Source organism: Hemiscyllium ocellatum, chromosome 37 (genome assembly GCF_020745735.1).
Source record: "Hemiscyllium ocellatum isolate sHemOce1 chromosome 37, sHemOce1.pat.X.cur, whole genome shotgun sequence".
Classification (NCBI taxonomy): domain Eukaryota; kingdom Metazoa; phylum Chordata; class Chondrichthyes; order Orectolobiformes; family Hemiscylliidae; genus Hemiscyllium; species Hemiscyllium ocellatum.
This window is the reverse complement of record NC_083437.1, coordinates 9,214,232-9,236,774: the sequence shown is the minus strand read 5'-3', so window position 1 is coordinate 9,236,774 and position 22,543 is coordinate 9,214,232. Positions and strand designations below refer to the sequence as shown.

At 40.0% G+C, this 22,543-nt stretch overlaps 1 protein-coding gene and 2 non-coding genes across 6 annotated transcripts in view; all 3 read left to right on the top strand.

Annotated features, from left to right (window-relative positions):
* The window catches only part of cep104 (centrosomal protein 104), a 204,252-nt gene that overhangs the window by 148,060 nt on the left and 33,649 nt on the right, over positions 1–22,543 (top strand). For all 4 annotated transcript variants that reach the window (XM_060851889.1, XM_060851886.1, XM_060851888.1 and 1 more), the window contains 2 exons: positions 4,093–4,201; positions 8,737–8,875. In XM_060851889.1, coding sequence (XP_060707872.1) covers positions 4,093–4,201; positions 8,737–8,875 — 248 coding nt within the window. The remainder of the gene's footprint in view (positions 1–4,092; positions 4,202–8,736; positions 8,876–22,543) is intronic.
* On the top strand, positions 5,296–5,426 carry LOC132833844 (small nucleolar RNA U109). Its single transcript, XR_009647118.1, has one exon. It is a non-coding gene; the product is annotated as a small nucleolar RNA U109 (small nucleolar RNA).
* LOC132833843 (small nucleolar RNA U109) lies at positions 18,175–18,307 on the top strand. Its single transcript, XR_009647117.1, has one exon. It is a non-coding gene; the product is annotated as a small nucleolar RNA U109 (small nucleolar RNA).

The window sequence follows — 22,543 nt, the reverse complement described above, 5'->3', positions numbered from 1 at the left end:
TTTCCTCATTTATCATCCCCCACCTTATTCCTGATCCAGCCTTCCAAACCGGCACCTTCCTCTTAAACTGACCTACCTATCCATCTTCCTTCCCACCTATTCACTGCACCGTCCTCTCCAATCTATCACCTTCACCCACACCTTCATCCACCTATTGCATTCCCAGCTACCTTCCCCAAACCCCATTGCCCCTCCCATTTATCTCTCAATCTCTTTGGGCCACCCCATCATTTCAGATGAAAAGCTTATGCTCGAAACGTCAACTCTCCTGCTGTTCAGATGCTGCCTGGCCCACTGTGCTTTTCCAGCACTGCACTTTTTATTCTGTAGTTTCACCCTCCAGGAGCTGTTCCCAGTCCAGATCCTGCCTTATTTTAATAAAATCTGTCTTAACCAAATTCAGTATTTTTTTCACAAGCCATCAATTTCTTTTTCCATGATGAACATAAAACACTTGGAAGTTGTGATCAAATGCAAGCTGTCCAAGAACACAAGAAAAAAGAACTAAGTAGCTTTATTCCCTTACTATTTGACACTACATAACGGTGAATTTTATTTATAAAAATAATTGAAAGATTTTCTGAAGTACCCCTAATTGTCAAGGTCACCTTGTACCTGTTTTATAATCTATGATTTTACTCATTGACATCGTTATCATAAATATTCTGGCATGTGTTGTATTGGAAAAGACAAAAGAGCTGGAATGTTTATAATGGCCTTTCATGCAATCGATCAGGATAAATTTCAAGCCTGTTGATGAATTCAATGCATTTAGTCCATTAGGTTCTAGTACTTGAAACTACATCTGATCAGTTAGTTCACAAACAGAAAATGCTGGAAAAGCTCAGCAAGTCTGACAGCATCTGTGGAGAAAAAGCAAAATTGACATTTTGTATCCAGTGACCCTTCTTCAGAACTGAATTTTGGTTCTGTAGGAAGGTGTAACTAAACTTCATGATAATCAGAAGTGGCTTTATAAGCAGTTGGCACAAATTCAGTGTAATTTTTCAAGTTTCTTTGTGTAATTATATTGGAAGCTCTTGCTGTATTCTTGAAGCAAATTAGTATATCAATCATGTTTTCTTTATGAACCATTTGAACCACTTAGAATACTTATTAATCCAACCTAACTTTCTAAACAAGTCAATGCAATCTCGCAATGATTTCTATTTCTTAATAAGACCGTAAGACGTAGGAGCAGATATTAGGCATTCGGCCTGTTGAGTCTGCTCCACCATTCAGTCATGTCTGATAGGTTTTACAGCCTCATTTTCCCACTTTCTCCCCATAACCTTTGACCCCCCCTGGCAATCAAGAACTTATCTATCGCTATTTTAAATATACTCAGCGAGCTGGACTCCACAGCTTTTTCTGTGGCAATGAAGTCCACAGATTCACCATTCTCTAGTTCAAGGCATTTCTCCTTATCTCTGTTCTAAAAGTTCTTCCCTTTACTCTAAGGCTGTGCTCTTCAGTCTTCCTCTCTCCTGCCAGTGGCAACATCTTCCTAACATCCATTCAGTCTAGGCCATTCGGTATTCTGAAAGTTTCAACCAGATTCCTCCTTCATCCTTCTAAACTCCCATCGAGTATAGTCCCAGAGTCCTCAAACGTCCCTGTTCAGCACTTCATTGCTGGGATCATTCGAATGGATCCACTCCAGAGCTATTACATCATTCCTGAGGTATGGGGCCCAAAATTGCACACAATACTCTAAATGTGGCCTGACCAGAGCCTTATAAAGCCTCAGAAGGACATCCTTGCTTTTATGTTTTAGTCCTTTGAGATGAATGACAACATTGTATTTGCCTCCTTAACTACTGACTCAACCTTCAAGTTTATCTTGAGAGAAACCTGGACTAGGATTTCCAAGTCCCTTTGCACTTCACATTTCTGAATTTTCTCCCCATTTAGAAAATATTCCATGTCTCTATTCTTCTTACTGAAGTGCATGACCTCACACTTTCCCATGTTGTAATCCATCTGTCACTTCTTTGCCCACTCTTGTAGCCTGTCTAAATCTTTCTGCAGCCTCCCTGAATCCTCAATTCTACCTGCCTCTCCACCTATCTTTGTATCATCTTCTTCGGTTTATACTTCTATTCAAGTATTTTAAAATTTAGAGCAGTTAGCCTCTTATGAAAAATTGAAGCTCAGTTTTATTGACCAAACAACAGACTCATGACTCGAGGGAGACTTGCAGTTAAGGTGTGTGAACTTTGTATGCTTACTCAGGATGTATAATAGAATTTATATCAGGCATATGCATCCCCCTCAATCTCTTAGGAAAGCCTGTTTCATTATTTGAATAAAACCTAGACAAATTTTAAACATAGAATTAATCAAGCACGTTGAAATTAAGTTTGTTTGAGCGAGACAAAATATCAATCTCCTGTTTCTAGCTTTAGTTTCCGATTGTGAGTGCAGCAAGAATTTTAGAGAGTATTAAAATGAGAGAAATCTGTAGCTTTCCAATTTTTGTTTTTTTTAAAGCATGAATTTTGACATGAAAGTTACTGTCAATGTTTTGTTGATTAGAAAATGTAAATACTACTAACGTTCCTACCTACCACAAGATGGTTAAACCTTATAGACACATGTAAAGGAAATAAAGAAACAGATAAACTAAATGATTTGCAGAAGATACATTTCTTGGAATAACTCTCAAAACATTAAATTTAATATTGATCTAGATTTTTATACAAAGCAGTGCTCCCAGATCCAGAATATCTTTGACCTTCCACCAGGTCTGCCAGATTTGGATTGCCCCTTCCCCTCATTTGTAAACAGTTAGAACAAATGTTAGTAACCCAAGACCCATATTCCAGTTCCCCATACCTTCTGAATTGTTCTCCTCAGTACTGCCAAATATCCAATGTATTCTCCACATTGCTTCATGATCAAAAAATTCCCAATCCACACTGCAAAATCACTGCATACACTGAGTCCTCATGCCAACTCTGAGTTCTGGGTCAAATGCCCCATGTCACCAAAATTCAGCACTGTGCCAAATATATCTAAAAATCATTTTGTATATACTAGCTTCCTAACTCCTTTGGGTAAACTGTACATATCATGTTATGTATTCCCAGCTTTAAAACCAGGAAACGAGTAGAAATTAAATGTTTAGTTCAAATAACATTCCATTATAAGTTTTGCAGAGTAATGAATTGTCATGCATCATGATATCTGAAGTCCCAGAAGAAATTCTGACAAGATAGTTCACACAAATACGTGATTCACATCTCTTCTGTATATTTTTTTAATTCACTCAAAGGATGTGGGAGCCACTGGCTGGGCCACCATTACTTATGCTAAATTGCCTTTGAGAAAGTGACTGTGAGCAGCCTCCTTGAACTGCTGCAGTCCACATGGTGTTGGTATACCCACAATATTGTTAGACGGGGGAAATTCTCAGGATTTCTACCTAACTGGAATCAATACACTTGTTATTAAACAATCTCTCTCCTAAACATTTTGGAATGCTTCGGGGGAATTTACATTTTTGTGTGTTTTGGGTAATGCCAGATCTTCTCTCTTAACTTATTGCCTGTGAGGATTTTGGCAAAAACAAAATATGGAAATGGAACATAGCAAGCATAGAGAATCAAAATACTGCAAGCTGCATAATAAACCTTATAGCTTATTAATAGGCATGTCATGCACTAGATCCATTCTGTATAGTTGGATAGTAATGGTATTTTGTTCTACTACGCTGTTTCTTCGATTCGGGGAGTTTTGCCCGTAGGAGGGTAGACAGTTCAGGTGGATTGGTTACTAAATGTGATTGAGGTCTGCATTTTGTGCCCTGTGCATTTTTTATGTTTTCAGATGTTGCTGTCGATACTAACTTGTAGTTCATTCAGTTTTTGAATGTGTTTCCCAGTTGGACTTGGGTTCATTTCTTTCAAATTAATATTACATTCAAGTTCAAATCTTTGTGCAAAGACTTGGCAAGCAGTATGATCTCACTATGTTGATGCAAACACTAGAAAATCCAGAGATCAGCCTGCATTTGTATAAATGGTAAAATTATAGTTCTTTGCTTTTGCTTATAGACTGAGATTGTGATATCTAATTTCCTCTTCACAGTTTATGTATTTTCTGTGGAGAGAGAAATGAAATGTTCACAGATGAAGGTCTGGACATCCATTATTGGAAGCACTGTCCGATGTTGAGACGTTGTGAACATTGCAAGCAGGTATGTAGAATGTATTATAAAGTTTTGCTTTTCTATCCAGACTTATCCAGTAGGACTTACAGTGGTCAATTATGTTTGTGGTCAGGTTTTAAAATACCTTTATGTGCCACATGTAAATGTAATACTTACAATATGCACTGACTGTTGATTGTGTTTTTGTTGATTCTGTTTATAATGTCCTGTTGCATTCAGGCACAAAAACCCACTTAAGCTGGTTATTTCAGTTTTTTAATTAGTTTGTCGAGAGTTTGTGTGTAATTTTGCACAGGTCTTGGTAGATAGTAATATATCACCTTGGTCTGTCGACCAAACGCATGCGCTGGTAGCCTCAAACTTTTTCCAGTTGGGTCAACGGGTCTTCAAATAAATGAGTTTTGATCTGTAGATTATTGAACATGAAATTATGTTGGGTGCTCATTCTTAAAATTGAATATATTTATAAATATAGTTTCTTGTTGAGATTCACGACTTCTAGCAGTGACAAGTGGGGAAGGTAAAATTTTCTAAGTTGTAGTTGAAAGTCTTGGCTAGAGAGTGGAATGCAATTTATTCAGTGTTCCTTGAACAAGCTAATCTGTGTGTTCTCTAAATGAGTTTTGTTCGACAGCTGACCTTGGTCACGATCTAAGGTTTGTCGAGAATTCCATTATTTTTGCTGCATTCTTAAACATATTAGTGCTTTATGGAGCATTCCTATCCATGGCATAGTAGGTGAATGCATGGTGTAGAATACCAGATCATGGAGTTTTAGGGTTTCTGCTAGGAACTGTCATCTGATGATTTTCGTTATGACTATATCGAGCCTCCATGCCCGAAGACTAAAGCTTTAGGAAAAGACTTTAATCCAAAATGTTGGTCATGGCTTTGTTGCAGAGATTCCACCAATCTAAGTCCATGCCAACCAATCAGCACACTCCTGTCATGCACGATAAATCTTGATTTCTTTTTGGGTTGATACTTCTTGAGAATTGTTTGAATGAGTGTAAGATGAAAAGCTTTGGAAAATGGGTACTTACAAGCGATATTTGATTATATGTTGTGTCAAATGATATGAATTAAAATGCACGTTTTATCTTTTGACTTAATTTATATTGAGTCAAGTCTGATTTCTGCTCCTTACTCAATAAGGAGTTTGATATTTCAACAACGTGCGAGAGTGAATGAGGACAACAGGGCCGTTGGTCTTAAAAGACAGGCTAAACGGTAGTATAAGTCTGCAACATGATTAAATTAATTTGAAAGGAGAGTTGTAGGTTTTGTTCACAGGTGTCCAGATTTCAAGTTCTTCCTGTTGTTCAAGTCAACAATAACTTTCAAATAATAAATGATGAAAAATTTCTTATTTCACAATGAAATGATTAACATGACTGACCCACCTCAGTGCCCTATTCCCACTTTAGCTCTTTCAAGTATATCTACCTCCATATTGAAAACTTCACTGTTATAGCTTCAACTGCTTTCTGTTGCAGAGAATTCTACAGGCTCACCACTCTTTGAGTGAGGAAATTTCTCCTCATCTCTATCCTAAAGTTATGGATTACACCATCTCATGCTGTTAGACTCCTTCCGATTACTGGACATCTCTGAATGTCCAAGGAGTTCTTGAGATACCTCTCCTTCCCCTCACTTAAACCATCTGATAACCCTGGCACTTATCCTGGGCCATTATCAGTACTTGAGATAGCTTCCATAGCGCTTTATCTGAATACTTCAATCACCATCTCCTTTAATTTCGGAGTTCTATAAACCATATACTACCACACCTCAAGGTGTTTCCTGCCAGCAGTACTACCATGCTAGCTGCTATTTTCAGTATCTGTTTCAGTAAGAAGATCCCCAAGATCATAGCTCAAACACAGTACAGCCAAGCTGCATGACTCTATTGAAATGCCCTCCCCACTTCACTTTTCCTCCTCCCACCACATCTCCCCTCCTTCCCAATGCTCCACAAGCTCACTCTAAAAAATGCCTTGATTGCCAGACCCTAGCATGATATATTGCAGCATATCAATTTGCTTGGATTCCCATTTTTTTCTTCCTTTTCCTGAAGTTTAACAAACTCTAGTATTTTACATCAGAGGTACAAAGGATTTTCAGGGTTCTTCAGAAAATGCCATTTGAATTGTTTGATAAAAACACATTAATGGATTTGAGGAACCAATAAACATTAGGAAACAAACTAGTACAAAGCATCTGAGCACAATTTTTTTGTAAAATATCATTGCACTTGATTTTGTCAAATTTTCAGGTTATTGCTTTCTTTTCCTGTGACTTACCCTGTTCTTTTCCCAGAGTGTTTGGTTATACAGCCAGATTGTGTGTCTTCTAGTTGCTTACACAGGGCTTTATACGTGCACAGGAATGGGATTGGGATTCGAGGTTCTTAAATCATTTGAACTGATTGTAAAAGCATTTTTAGGTATCCATTACATCAAAAACAGGGTAAGCGAAAATGAGCAACAAAGAGCTGACAGACTAATTGAATTCATATTTTAGTATTGTTTTTCCAAAGGAAGACATAAATAACATCCCAAAACTATTGGGGAACACATGCTGTGGTGAGAGGGAGGAACTAAAGAAAATCAGTGTAGTGATTTCTCGGAAAATAGTGTTGCGTAAATTGATTGGATTAAAGGTTATGACATATCTACATTCCAGAGTACTTAAGGAAGTGGCCCTAGAAATTGTGGTTGCAATGGTGATAATCTTTGAAGATTTTATTTATTCTGGAACAGCTGCTATGTATTGGAAGGTAACTAATGTAACCCTAATATTTTCAAAAAAAGACAGTTTGATAAGAAGCAGAGAATTACAGACCAGTGAGTCTGACATCATTGATAAGGAAAATGCTACGGCGGTTGGAAAACAGTGACAGGATTAGATAAAGTGAACATTTTTGGAATGTTATTTATGTCCTCCTTTGTGAAGACAGAACCAAAATGTGTGTTAAATTAGTCTGTTATATGCTATTGGTCTGCTCATTTTCACTTCCCCTGTTTCTGACGATAATGGATATTTGTATCTATTTGAGCAACTAATTAATCCACTAAATTGTTAATACTCCATGCTTTAGGATAGAAGGCCTTAAGTCTCACTTCTTAGCATTTTTAATCCTGTTTTCATTGTTTTGTAGTTCTCTCCCTATCACTTTTCTTTCTTTCTATTTTGTCTTTTAGTTTGCCCCTCTTTACCATCTCCCTGTATTGATTCATCTATGCTTTTTAATTTACTTCCTAACACCCTCTATTCTGCTTTGAAGATCCTCATCCTTTTCTCACCTATGTTAATGGTACCAAAATATTCTAATGCTGATCACCATCCCACTCCAGAATGTTGTTTAGTGGCTCCAAGATACCCTTGGGAGGCAGCATATCATCCTGGACACTCATTTGTGACCACAGAAATGTCAGTTTGTTCTCTTTACAACTGAATCTCCTATTATTATAACCTTCCCAAACTTATTCCTGCTCTCTTGTGTAGCAGAGGCAACTGTGGTGCAATGAACGTTGCTCCTGCTACTTTCCTCTGAGAGGCTATTCCTTCCCCCAACAATATCCACATTGGTATATCTGTTTTTCAGGGACATGTCCATGTGATTTCTGCAATGCCTGCCTAGACCTCTTTCTCAGTCTGGTGATCATTCATTCCCTCCAAGCCTGTGGAGTCTTGGCCTACAGAGTGATCACCTCCCTGAACATGTTATCCATAATACTCTCAGCTTTGCAGATACTTCACAATGTCCCCAGCCCGTTCTAGATCAGAAATCTAGCATTCCAGAAGCTGCAGCTGGAGTCATTTCTTGTACACCTCATCCTACATTGCTAACAAGATTCTGTCTCCAGATTAATTAATGATTATGGGTATTCAGTACTTTCCGTCTGAACGAATTTATAGGTGGAATACAGACCAGCTTTCGCTGAGGTGATCCCTCTTGCAACTCTGTGCAGCATACGTCTTTGGGCAAACAAAAGCTTTTTGTAATCTTTTTAAACACCTTTGAACCCATTGCTATGCAGCTGTCACTGAGCAGTAACTGTTCCTGGAATGTTTAGTCTAGTTGGTGAATTATTATTTTGGTGAGTTTAACATTGTAGAAAGGATAAAGAAGGTTCTGCTTCATAGCTTAAAATATGTCATGATTCTCAATCTTGTGTTAAGTTATAATTTTCAAAATATATCATATCATAAATTTAGTAAAACAAAAATGTGGGACAAAATATTCTTGTGTTTGACTCTCTTCCAAACTGGTTCAATTGTCTTGATAACAAAAGTGACAAAATTGTGACAAAGCTGTCTCTCGGCATAAATGATGATTTTGATGTATGTGCACTTCACACTTAAAAATTTTTTGTTTAATCTGAAACCTGTTGAAATCACATACCACTATTGAATTTGTATTTTTCAGCCCAGCGCATGATGATTTTGTCACCCTGTGTTGGTAACTGAAAACACCACTAATCTCATCTGTTTTTAGTTGACTGTAAGACCGCCTTTTCGTCCTGACTATCACTTCCATGTCCAAACTTTCTGTCTAGGTGGTAGAAATAGCCACGCTCACAGAGCACAGGCTGACCGAGTGTGACAAGAAAGACAGTTTTGGGAAATGTCATCGTTGTGGTGAGGCAGTAGCAAAAGAGGACCTGCAGGAACACCTCAAGATGAAAAGTTGCAATGGTAAGTCAAAGGATGTTGTAATCCAATCAAATCTGTTGTGTTCTGTTCGCTGAGCTGGGAATTTGTGTTGCTGACGTTTCATCCCCTGTCTAGGTGACATCTTCACTGCTTGGGAGCCTCCTGTGCAGTGCTTCTGTGATGTTTCCTCCGGCATTTATAGTGATTTGTACCTACCACTTCCGGTTGTCAGTTCCAGCTGTCCACTGCAGTGGCCTGTATATTGGGTCCAGGTCCATGTGCTTATTGATTGAATCTGTGGATGAGTGCCATGCCTCTAGGGATTCCCTGGCTGTTCTCTGTGTGGCTTGTCCTATAATGGTAGTGTTGTCCCAGTCGAACTCATGTTGCTTGTCATCTGAGTGTGTGGCTACTAAGGATAGCTGGTCATGTCGCTTCGTGGCTAGTTGGTGTTCATGGATGCGGACTGTTAGCTGTCTTCCTGTTTGTCCTATGTAGTGTTTTGTGCAGTCCTTGCATGGGATTTTGTACACTACATTGATTTTGCTCATTCTTGGTATCGGGTCCTTCGTCCTGGTGAGTTGTTGTCTGAGAGTGGCTGTTGGTTTGTGTGTTGTTATGAGTCCTAGTGGTCGCAGTAGTCTGGCTGTCAGTTCAGAAATGTTTTTGATGTATGATAGTGTGGCTAGTCCTTTGGGTTGTGGCATGTCCTCATTCCATTGTCTTTCCCTTAGGCATCTGATGATGAAATTGCGGGGTTATTCGTTTTTGGCGAATACATTGTATAGGTGTTCTTCTTCCTCTTTTTTTGCAGTTCTGGTGTACTGCAGTGTATTGTGGCCCTTTTGAACAGTGTCTTGATGCAACTTGTTTTGTGTGTGTTGGGGTGGTTCAAAATCCCATGCACGGACTGCACAAAACACTACATAGGACAACCAGGAAGACACAATTGATTCTGCCTCCTTTAACTTCTTTTATGTAAAGTGGTGCTCCCAGCCTTTTTGGTTTCGTTTTGTCAGATACCTTAAATCTATGGTCCCTGGTTCTTGACTCTTCTGCCAATAGGAACAGTTCTTCTAGCTATTCCACAAAGTTCAAACTAGTGTTTCTACTGTTGCTTTATAACTTTGTTGTTTTGTACTGCTTGCCTCTCGGTATAAACCCCAGGTTCCCATATGCCTTTCTAAACCCTTTTGGAACATTATATTAGCCAAAAGCTGGTTAAAATGTTCTTTTATTCGATCTTTCTTTTTAAAATAAAGTAACACAAAGAGGAATTCTTACAGTTAAGGCCAGCCTTTGTTAGTTTATTGGTTCTGTGCAAATTATAGTTGGATCAGCCCAAAATAGGCTGTTCCTTTAATTATTGTGGGCTAATCTTTTAATGCTAACAGTAACAAACGTTGTGCCTTGGGATCATCAGAAGTCTGATGCGTGCATTTATGTTGAAATTGCTCGGGAAGTTTAAGCTTCTAATGGGCTGGTTTGTATGCCTGGGACAGTAGATGAATGTCCCTACTACTGATTCTGGTATTGGATGTGTGCGCTAGCTGCTTGAGACTTAACCCTGGTATTGCCCCATTGTTTAATATCTGATGTAGATTGGTCATTAACAATGGAACCCGGAATTCAAATTACTGGGCTAATGGTAGGCTACTTGGTAGTGTGGATGAGCAGAGGGATCTTGGTGTCCATGTACACAGATCTCTGAAAGTTGCCACCCAGGTAAATAGAGCTGTGAAGAAGGCATATGGTGTACTGGGCTTTATTGGTAGAGGAATTGAGTTTCGGAGTCCTGAGGTCATGTAGCAGTTGTATAAGACTCTGGTGCGGCCTTATCTGGAGTATTGTGTGCAGTTTTGGTCGCCATACTATAGGAAGGATGTGGAGGTATTGGAACGAGTGCAGAGGAGGTTTACCAGGATGTTGCCTGGCATGGTAGGAAGATCGTATGAGGAAAGGCTGAGGCACTTGGGGCTGTTCTCATTGGAGAAAAGAAGGTTTAGGGGAGATTTGATAGAGGTGTACAAGATGATTAGGGGTTTAGATAGGGTAGACACTGAGAACCTTTTTCTGTTAATGGAGTCAGCTGTTACTAGGGGACACAGTTTTAAATTAAGAGGTGGTAGGTATAGGACAGATGTTAGGGGTAGATTCTTTACTCAGCGGGTTGAGTGTTCATGGAATGCCCTGCCAGTAGCAGTGGTGGACTCTCCCTCTTTATGGTCATTTAAGCGGGCATTGGATAAGCATATGGAGGTTATTGGGCTAGTGTAGGTTAGGTAGACTTTGGTCGGCGCAACATCGAGGACCGAAGGGCCTGTACTGCGCTGTATTTTTCTATGTTCTATGTTCTAAAAATGAAAAAAGGAAGGGTAGCCCTGATTGAGGAGTGTAGGAGTGTCTAAGAGGATATTGGGGAGAGGGAGGCAAGGGCAGTGAGGGGAGGTAGACTGCAAGGATGTGGAGACAGTTTAAAATCTGCCACCAAAGGATTACTTTGCTAAATCTGAGTCAGGAAAACCTATAATCACTAAGGTAATAAATTCCTGTTGTGGTTCTGTTCACCGAGCTGGGAGTTTTTGTTGCAAACGTTTCGTCCCCTTTCTAGGTGACATCCTCAGTGCTCCTCAGTGGGAGCCTCCTGTGAAGCGCTTCTGTCATGTTTCCTTCGGCATTTATCGTGGCTTGTCTCTGCCGCTTCCGGTTGTCAGTTGCTGTCCGCTGCAGTGACTGATATATTGGGTCCAGGTCAATGTGTTTGTTGATAGAATCAGTGGATGAGTGCCATGCCTCAGGGAATTCCCTATCTGTTCTCTGTTTGGCTTGCGCTATAATAGTAGTGTTGTCCCAGTTGAATTAATGTTGTTTGTCGTCTGTGTGTGTGGCTACTAAGGATAGCTGGTCGTGTCGTTTCGTGGCTAGTTGGTGTTCGTGGATGTGCAAAACCAATGTAGTGTACAAAATCCCATGCAAGGACTGCACAAAACACTACATAGGACAAACAGGAAGACAGCTAACAACCCGCATCCACGAACACCAACTAGCCACGAAACGACACGATCAGCTATCCTTAGTAGCCACACACACAGACGACAAGCAACATGAATTTGACTGAGACAACACTACTATTATAGCGCAAGCCAAACAGAGAACAGCCAGGGAATTCCCTGAGGCATGGCACTCATCCACTGATTCTATCAACAAACACATCGACCTGGACCCAATATACCGGCCACTGCAGCGGACAGCAACTAACAACCAGAAGCGGCAGAGACAAGCCACAATAAATGCCGAAGGAAACATCACAGAAGCGCTTCACAGGAGGCTCCCACTGAGGAGCACTGAGGATGTCACCTAGAAAGGGGACGAAACGTTTGCAACAAAAACTCCCAGCTCGGCGAACAGAACCACAACAACGAGGGGCGGCACGGTGGCATAGTGGTTAGCACTGCTGCCTCACAGCGCCAGGGACCTGGGTTCAATTCCCGCCTCAGGCGACTGACTGTGTGGAGTTTGCACGTTCTCCCCGTGTCTGCGTGGGTTTCCTCCGGGTGCTCCGGTTTCCTCCCACAGTCCAAAGATGTGCGGGTCAGGTGAATTGGCCATGCTAAATTGCCCATAGTGTTAGGTAAGGGGTATATGTAGGGGTATGGGTGGATTGCGCTCCGGCAGGTCGGTGTGGACTTGTTGGGCCGAAGGGCCTGTTTCCACATTGTAAGTAATCTAATCTAAAAAAAAAACGAGCACCCGAGCTACAAATCTTCTCCCAAACTTTGTAATAAATTCCTTGCAAATGCACGTGGGAAATCTAGCTTAAGGCTGTATATGTTCAGGAAAACTATATGAGGAATAGTGTGTATTCTGTTGTAATTAATTGTGTCACTTGTTAACTTGAAGCCTGAGGTTGAGAAAATCCTAAATGTCAAGTTAGGATTTCTCAGCTTTGTGCATGTGAATGAGAAAAGCATTAACTATGATCTCACTGATCTGTGCAGTGTATATTTACAGTGATGGCTTTTTGTGTGTATTGGTTAATTTGGGGAAAAATGGCCTTATACCCGTTGTCTTGTGCCAATTTAAATACCATGGTGTCTCAGAAATTAGTTTCTTATGTATTGTTGGTTTATGTTTAATGGAAGATTTGATCATTATTGAGTTATTGAATTTATATTTCCCTTTTCGTTACAGTCCAAATGTCCCATACGTCAGTACAAATACTATTAGTACATAATTGCATCATGTCACAAATGAGTAAATAAGAATGAAAATGTAGCCCTTGAAAAAATCTGAAGCGCCATTCTTGACAAAACAAAAATTATCTTGATCTCTACCAGAGTCCAAATTACCAATAACAACTCTCACCCAAAAACTCTGGATATCCTCAGACTCATGCTAAATTCCCTGACCTGACTACACACACATACTGACTCCAATGGCAGCTCTAAATTTTTAGCTGTTTTTTTTCACTAAATTATTGTTGTAAAATTAACATGTTGAAAACAGGTATTTTAACAGGCTTTTGACATTTATTTGATCAGTCTTAAAATTCTTTGTCTTTTCTGCTTTGCTTCTAAACTAGTACACACTTAAGCAATTTGAGAATTTTTTTTGAAGGACTGTTGGGATATAGAATCATTTTACATTTGAATAGTTTGTTAACTTGGTGATTCGGTTTCTGGACAGCAACCAACAGCAATGCTTTGATTTGTTATTGCCATAGAAACCATGGACAGAATTATTGCTGTAAAAACCATAGCCTATTGGGATGGGAAAAAAAGGCTTCAGATAGACAATCAACATATTGTGCAAAGGCTCTTTTCAAGTCTTTTCAGTTTCATCCCTATTGTACCATTTGAAGTTGACCTGATTTCATCTTGAAATCTATTTGTTACTGAAAAATCATTCCAGCTGGCTTAAATATTGTTCGATTTTCTGAGGATTTGAGAGTTTTACATTGAGGTTTTAAAATTCATACTTTTTTCAGTCAGAATTGGACAGTGCAGAAATCAATGCTGCATTTGTGTACTTTTACTTAAGAAAAGCTACATTTTATTTCCACATCAACCTTGCTCAATAGCATAGATAATCTTGAGGTGCTCTGTCAACATTTCTTTGTTATAGCTAATATTGATGTAGAGACACAAGTATCATTTTATGTTCCAGTTGACCTGGAATTGAATCAGGGCAAGGAAGATGTATGGCCATGGTGCCTCCTCCTTAGCTGTGAATCGAGTATTAACTCATCGTGTTCAGTGGTCCGTATTTTGCGATCACAGTTGGACACTGGGCCATTTTTAACTTTTTCTTTTTGTGCCTGAAGTGTCCATGTCGGTATGACTCCTATGGATGCTTGAGATAGGCACACATGCTGGCCTTGCCAGAAACACCCACTGAAAGAAAAACAATTTAAAAATCCAGTGTGTGCAACCACTGAAATGTCAGGGGAGATCATAAACTTACTTTGAAACCTTAATTTTTAAATTAAATTTCCATGAGGACACAAAATTAGATGGTTCAGCATGTTTGTACTATTGAGATCGACACTGCATTCAAATTTAACCAGCTGGCAAATGAAATCGAGAACATTATAGGCACAAATCAGTGAATCCAAGTGATCTGTTCTGGTGCATAGAAAACATGCAGTAGTCATAAAACTGCTTTTGAGGCCGGTGCACCACTTTACATATAATACAGTCAGAAAAACAACCTTTACCAGTACACTCTGTTTCCTGTGTCATGGTAAACTTCATATACATTCTGCCACTACATCTTCACTTCCAGGAATTTCAATTTCAAGAACAAATATCCATGATGTAGCGCTTTGTCAAACCCATCCTGAAGAACAGTCTGCCTTTGTCACCAGGTTATTGTCCAACAGATTTATTGGGAAGTACAAACTTTTGGAGCGCTGCTTGTTCGTTAGATAGATGTTCATCTTCTCTGTTGCTTCATGAACAAATTTAGTCCAGTTAATCAACTGCAACGTGTCCAGCAGTAATTTATTAACCGATGTTTTTCCAAGTGACAAATGCAGCAAATATATCTAGTGAGCTGGTGGGATATCATTTGGAGATAATGATCCAAAACACAAATTGATAAGCTCACTAGATGTATTTGCTCAATTTATTGTTTTTCTTGATTTTGCAGACTTTAAGTCCTTTGGCACCAACTCCAGGGTTAGTAGATTGTGGCCAGACCCACTGCTATTTATACCCTTAATTACATCAGCAATTGAGTAGGCATCCTGCGTGGGCTAGGTAAACTTTGTGTACTTTTGAGAACTACCAGCCTATTACAGAGGAACCTCAATTAACCGACTATCAATTATCCAAATGTTGGATTATCCAAAGGAGATCTTGAGGACTCGATAGAAACATTACATCAAAAACGTGTTTCCAACACTGATCGCGTCATTTGTTTACAGTGATTAAAAGTGAACTCACTTTACTGAAATGCTGTTGAGAACAGTTCTGGACTAATGGGAGCCCAGGCACCATCTCCAAATGCCTGACCTCCCACCCTCCCTCTTTTCCCCCCACGCTTGCCCTGAAGTTCTACATTAGCATGTACTCTATAACCCTCTTCCCCCAGATAATCTGTTCGACATTGTCCTGTACAGGGCAAAGGTAGAACCTGTCAAAATGTTTTGTGTGTGGCCGTGGATGTGTGTGCTATTTGGAGACTCTCCTTGCAAAAGGCGGCAGCAGCCGCAGTTTTGTTGTTGGTGTCCATTGTGGCGGCCTGGTGAGGGGGCGGGGGCACGGTGTTGGACAGGCATGGGGGTAGGGTGGGGTGAGGGGGTGGTATTTTGTGGGGTTGGGGTGGGGGGGTATGGTGTTGGGCAGGGTTGTGGGGGTTGGAAGGGGCAGGAGTGGAAGTGGGCAACAGGTGGTGTTGGAGGGCGGGGTGTGTGGGAGAGGAAGGGAGGTGGTGTTGGATGGGGTTAAGGGGGGCACGAGGTTGGACAGGGTTGTGTGGGGTTAGGGGCTGGGCTTGCGCGTGGTGTGTTGCTGCCTCGTCTCCCAAACGGGGAGCGGACTTAACAGAAAACTCTGAGCCCCAAATGAATGGCATTTAATCAATTAACTGAATAATCAGTTATCCAAACGAAGTAGTGCCTACCCATCTCTTTCGGATGATCTAGGTTCCTCTGTAAATACCTTCTCCATTTTTATTTTAAACAGCGTCTCTTGCATTTTTTTTCTTCTCCCCATATTTAGTTTGGTTCTCTAATGCCTTTTGAGCATCTTTTTTCTTTTTAATTTTAATCGTTACCATTAAAAAAGAGGAGACTCAGCTCTGTTTTTATGTGCACATCTTTTCATACGTTCAAATGTATTTCAGTACCCCCACTTCATTCCCCATAATCAGATCTTTATTGCACTGCTAATACATTGGAACATTCTGCCATTACTTTTTTGTTTAGATATTTCTCCATTTTCTACCTATCTTAAAATTATGTCCCTGCAGTGTATTCGGATAATTGAATCCCATCTAATCATTGCTCTGCAGTTTTTGTATTTTGAATATTGCTAAAAAAGACGTTTCGTTAAAAAAAAATTATCTCACTCATCAGGACAATTTGCAAGAAAATCTTTTTGCTCACTCAGGACGGTTGTTAGTTTTGCAAGCACAGGCTGACTGAGTATAGTTATCACCTTGCCTACTGTGAACAGCCAAAGTGATATGATGTTTGATATGATGCATCAGACTTTGCAAAGTTCACAATACAGTGTCCAACTTGAGATACCTTCTGCAGTTGGGCAATTTATGCCACGTAATCCCAAATATGTGAAGAATTATGCTAATGACCAATTTAGGATTGTCAGTCAGGTTCAGTGTGTGGCATTCTTCCAGTGCTGGAAGGCACATACATTAATACAGGGGGTCCTCTTTGCAGATAGATAGAATGTGCATCTGTCTCCATTCCTCAAAAGAGATGATCATCATTCTCTGGTTCATTTTCAGGGCAGTGCCGTGAACAATCAAAGCAAATCTGAATAATTTCAAACTTGAAAATGCTTGGTACTTAACTGTCCGTCTTCGTAACTGAATTACTCCACATGGCAGTGCCCCTACCAATTAGTCTTCACTTGCCAATCAATCAGCTGTCCTCACAATATAAATGTTGGTCACCCTACTTTGGTCATTTTTGCAAGTCGTCATGGTGAGTGCAAGATGGAAATCTTCAACAAATTTTTTTTTTACCAGAAATGTTCAGGTTCTGCGATAATGACTAGTTCTTGTATCTTTCTGAAATTTGTTTCTCAAATCTTCTTCCCACGACTTGGAAGTCTGTAGTATATACCCAACAACATTAGCTCTTCAATTGTACATCTTACTGCTCATCAAATCAATTTTGTTTGAACCATCAAGAAAGAAATTCCTTTCCAGAGCTGTCACAATCATTATCTTTGATCAGTATTGTTACCCTGCTCATTGTTTTTTTCCTTTTTAGAGCCATAGAGATGTACAGCATGGAAACTGACCCTTCGGTCCAACCTGTCCATGCCGACTAGATATCCCAACCCAATCTAGTCCCACCTGCCAGCACCCGGCCCATATCCATCCAAACCCTTCCTATTCATGTACCCATCCAAATGCCTGTTAAATGTTGCAATTGTCCCAGCCTTCACCACATCTTCTAGCAGCTCATTCCATAGACGTACCACCCTCTGCATGAAAAGATTGCCCCTTAGGTCTCTTTTATAACTTCCCCCTCTCACCTTCAATCTATCCTCTAGTTCTGGACCCCCCGACCCCAGGGAAAAGACTTTGTCTATTTATCTTATCCATGCCCCTCATAATTTTGTAAACCTCTATAAGGTCACCCCTCAGCCTCCGAGGCTCCAGGGAAAACAGCCCCAGCCTGTTCAGCCTCTCCCTGTAGCTCAGATCCTCCAACTCTGGCAACATCCTTGTACATTTTTTCTGAACCCTTTCGAGTTTCACACCATCTTTCCGATCGGAAGGAGACCAGAATTGCACGCAATATTCCAACAGTGGCCTAACAAACGTCTTGTACAGCTGCAACATGACCTCCCAAGTCCTGTACTCAGTACTCTGACCAGTAAAGGAAAGCATACCAAATGCCTTCTTCACTATCCTATCTACCTGCGACTCCACTTTCAAGGAGCTATGAATCTGCACTGCAAGGTCTCTTTGTTCAGCAACACTCCCTCGGACCTTACCATTAAGTGTACAAGTCCTGCTAAGATTTGCTTTCCCAAATTGCAGCACCTCGCATTTATCTTTCCTCAATACCTTGTAGCCCAGTTAAAGGATAGAATTCTGTATGCACTGTATATTGATGTAGACAAATAAATATAATGCATGATTATCATTTGGGAAAATTCAGACACCTATGCCCATTTGGTGTTTGATGTGATAATGTGCTAGAGGAATACTGGAGATAACAGGGCCATCAGTCTTTCAGGACAGACTGAATGGTAGTATCAGTCTCTGACACCACTGACTAAAACATACAATATAAATACGGTCGGTTTTGTTATAACGCGGTAGTTCCGTTTTCATGCAATCCCATGATATAAGAAAATCACGTAATTGCAGCACATTGTAATGAGGCTGGAATCGTGTTATAACCATTACATGCTTTAAAAATTCGCACTTTAGTGTCCCCGGTTTGTTAATCACGTTATAGTGAATTTGCATTAATGAAATGCGCGTTACAGCAGAATGACCTGTAATCAGATCTATTAGGTATGTGAAAACAATTGAAATTTCAGTGACCTGTAAAGATTGGAGTAGCACTAGTTTTAATCTTTTTGTTATGTTCACTGTGACAGCTTTAGTAGGTTTTAGGAAAATGTAGATGGGTTTGTTAGATGAGCAGAGCCGTGGCAGATGCTATTTAACTCTGATAAGTACGAGGTGATGAGCTTTTGAAGAAAAAATGAGATGAGGGAGTACTTTATGAATGTCAGGGACACTGGGTAGCTCAGAGGAATAGAGGGATCTTGGGGTAATTATCCATAGATCCCTAAAGTCAGCAAAGCATGTGAATAGGATTGTCAAGAAAACATATGGGACAATTGATTTCAATAGTTGTGATGTAGAGTGAAGAATAAGGAGGTAATGATGGAGTTGGATAGAGTTTTGGTTAGGTCACAGCTGGAGTACAGTGTGCAGGTCATGTCACCTCACTACGGGAAGGGTGTGATAGCGTTCGAAAGGATACAGAGGAGGTTCACCAGAATGCTGCTTGGGATGAAGCAATTGAGTTGTAAGGAGAGACTAGATAGGCTTGGATTGTTTTCTTTAGAACAGAGAAAGCTGATGGAGGACATAATTGAGGTATATAAGATTGAGAGGTTATAGACAGGAGGATTGGCAGCAGCTGTTTCCCTTGGTTGAGGGGTCAGTCACAAGGGGGCATAGTTTTAGGATAAGGGATAAGAGATTCAGAGGGTCTTTGGGAAAAAAAAACTTTTTCACTCAGATGGGTGGTGAGAATCTGGAATAGAAACCTTGCAACCTTTTAAGAAATATTTGGATGAGCACTTGAAATATTATAACGTTCAAGGATACGGGACGAATACAGGAAATTGGGATTTGCACACCTTTAGTAGTAGTTGTTTGAGCAGACTTGATGGGCTGAATGGCCTTTTCTGCACCCTGAGTCTATGCTACATAATATTAAATAGGGTATTTGCATGTATGTCTAATGTTACAAACCTTTGTGTACTAATACGAAGGTTGTGACCCCATGTTTTAGATCAGTGATTCTCAACCGTTCTTTGGTCATGGCCCCCCCCCCAGGAGCTCTTCTCAGATTCCGGGGAGTCCTTTCAAGCAGGAATACAACACAAATAGGTGGACAGAAAATCATTTAATATTGAACACCAAGAAAATTTAACTGTTATGACATACTGGACAAAACTTGTTAGAAGTCTGTACAAAGTTAAACATCTGTCAGCCTAATGCGATCCTTGAGCTTGATGCTTTTCTGCAAGTTGCATGATATTGGGCTCCAAATTAGACAATGACAGTCGGAGGTCACCTCTTGGTGGTTGCGATATCAATTCTGTTCCTGGATTTTGACAAAGAAACTACCTTGCAGAATCCGCTCTCAACCAAATATATTGAGGGAAAGACAATTAAAAAATATTTGGGCATTTTCCATAGTGTTGTAAATTTATTCGGCAGATCACTCTTGATCCAAAAATCATTTTGTAACTGACTGAACTGACGATGTGCAGTTATATCACTCTGAAAAACCATCAACCTCTCTTGAATTTCTGCCTCAACTTGGGTGGGTTGTACTTCAAATGGGCAAGGGATTTGATGATGTTGACCGCCTTTATGACAGCTGAAAGTGAAAGATTGAAATGTCCTCCTAAATGTTTAGCTGCTAAGTGCTCCCTGTGAATGACACAATGAATAGTAAAGACAGAAGGTATAACCCTTTTTAGGTGGGCATTGAATTCTCTGTATCGACCAACCATAGAAGCAGCAACATCAGTTGCACAAGCAATTATATTCTCCATTGGAATACTGTTCTCACTTAAGTAACTTGTGACTTCTTCAAAAATAGACAGATAGACAGTCCCCTTATATCTGTTTTAATTCTCCTGGCAAACAACATCTCTTCCATTAGTTGGTTTTTGTTCCAGGATCTCTCAGAAGCCATGTAAAGAGCATCTTTAATTTGTTAAGTAGTTTCGTCTAATTGTCAAGAGAATTTCTTGGATTGTAATGAACTGACCAATTCCTCTTCAATGTTCTGTGCCATCTAATCAATTCTTCTGGCAACAGTAGTATTACTTAAAATACTACTTACAGTAGTATTACTTACAAGAAGCCTGAATTGCTTCTTTGGCACTCAAATTCATGACATCAGATATTATTATGGACACTGAAGTCAGAATAAATGACTTACTAATGTTGTGAGCATTTCCAGTTTTATCAATCAGTTTACTAATTTTGTATGATGCAATAAGACTCTTTCTGTGATGTTTGAGTAAGCATTTGTTTCAGCATTGGCTTTCTCTCAATATTGTCTGGAAAGTTTTTGAAGAAATCTTAGGGTTTATTTTTCTTATCTGGATGCGAGGTATTCAAATGTTTTTTTTCCAATTTGCTTGGCTTCATGCTTTCATTTGACAATGTAATCATGCAGTTCAAACACTGGGCAAAGATGAGTTTCGCAGAATGCGATGAAACCCATAAGATGAGTATTCCACGGAATACTGCCAATAATATTTTTTCACCAAGCAAATCATGGATAGAATTATTTCTGAAAATAATCATAAAGCACTTCTTACAAGGAAAATAATGAACAAACGAACTAGGGAAAAAAATGCTAGCAAGACACGTTGATCTTCAGATAATGAGGTATGGTGAGAACTTTTGTCTGAATACATTGACCTGGTGCAATCTGATTCGCAACTGACTCTGTTGTGAGGTTGTATGGGAGGAGCTTAAGCAATCCATTTCCCAGGTCCGCCGAATTCAAACAGTGTGTTGGAAAGATATTATAAATAGGACTACTGACTCCACTGAAGCTCGTTGCTTGGGTATTTCATTACTTTGATTACCAGGGCCTCCATAAACCCTTGTGCTCCCTTCTCACAGTTTTCAGTCTGTGGCCCCACTTCAAATGTGCCAGGGCCCGCTGAGAATGGCTGTTCTATATTATGGGTAAAAAATGAGGTCTGCAGATGCTGGAGATCACAGTTGAAAATGTGTTGCTGGTTAAAGCACAGCAGGTTAGGCAGCATCCAAGGAATAGGAAATTCGACGTTTCGGGCATAAGCCCTTCATCAGGAATGAGGAGAGTGTGTCCTCATTCCTGATGAAGGGCTTATGCCCGAAACGTCGAATTTCCTATTTCTTGGATGCTGCCTAACCTGCTGTGCTTTAACCAGCAACACATTTTCAACTGTTATATATTATGGGCCTGCAGAATCACTTATTCAGCATCCACCTCATCACAGCTTGAATTTTACGAGTCATAAAGTCATATAGCACATAAACAGATCCCTCTGTGCAGCTAATCCTTGCTAACCATAATCCCAAATTAAACTAATCGCACCCATATCCCTCCAAATATTTCTTATTCATGTACTTCTCTAAATGCTTTTAAATGTTCCAAGTTTACCTGCATCCAGCACTTCCTCTGGAAGTTCATTCCACAAACAAACCATGCTGTGCTTAAAAAAAAAGTTGCCCCTCATGTCTTTTTAAAATCTTTCTCCTTTAACCTTAAAAATATGTCCCTAGACTTGAAATCCTCCACTCTAGGGAAAAGAACCTGCCATTCACCCTAGTCATTTCCCTCATGATTTTATAAACCTCGATAAGGTTACCCCTCAACGTCCTACGCTCCAGTGACAAAAGTCCCATCCTGTCCAGCCTCACCTTATAACTCAAACTCTCCATTCCCAGCAACATCCTGATAAATCTTTTCTGAATCCTCTCCAGTTTAATGATATCCTTCCGATAACAGAGCAACCAGAACTGAACACAATACTCCAGAAGAGGCCTCACTAACATCCTGTACCACCTCAACATAATGACCCAAATCCTATATTCAATGCTTTGAGCAATAAAGGCACGTGTGCTAAATGCCTTCTTAACCACCCTGTCTACATCTGAAGCAACCTTCAAAGAATTAGCTATCTGAACCCCTAGGTCTCTCTGTTCTACAACACTACCCAAGGCCCTACTTTGAATTGTATAAGTCCT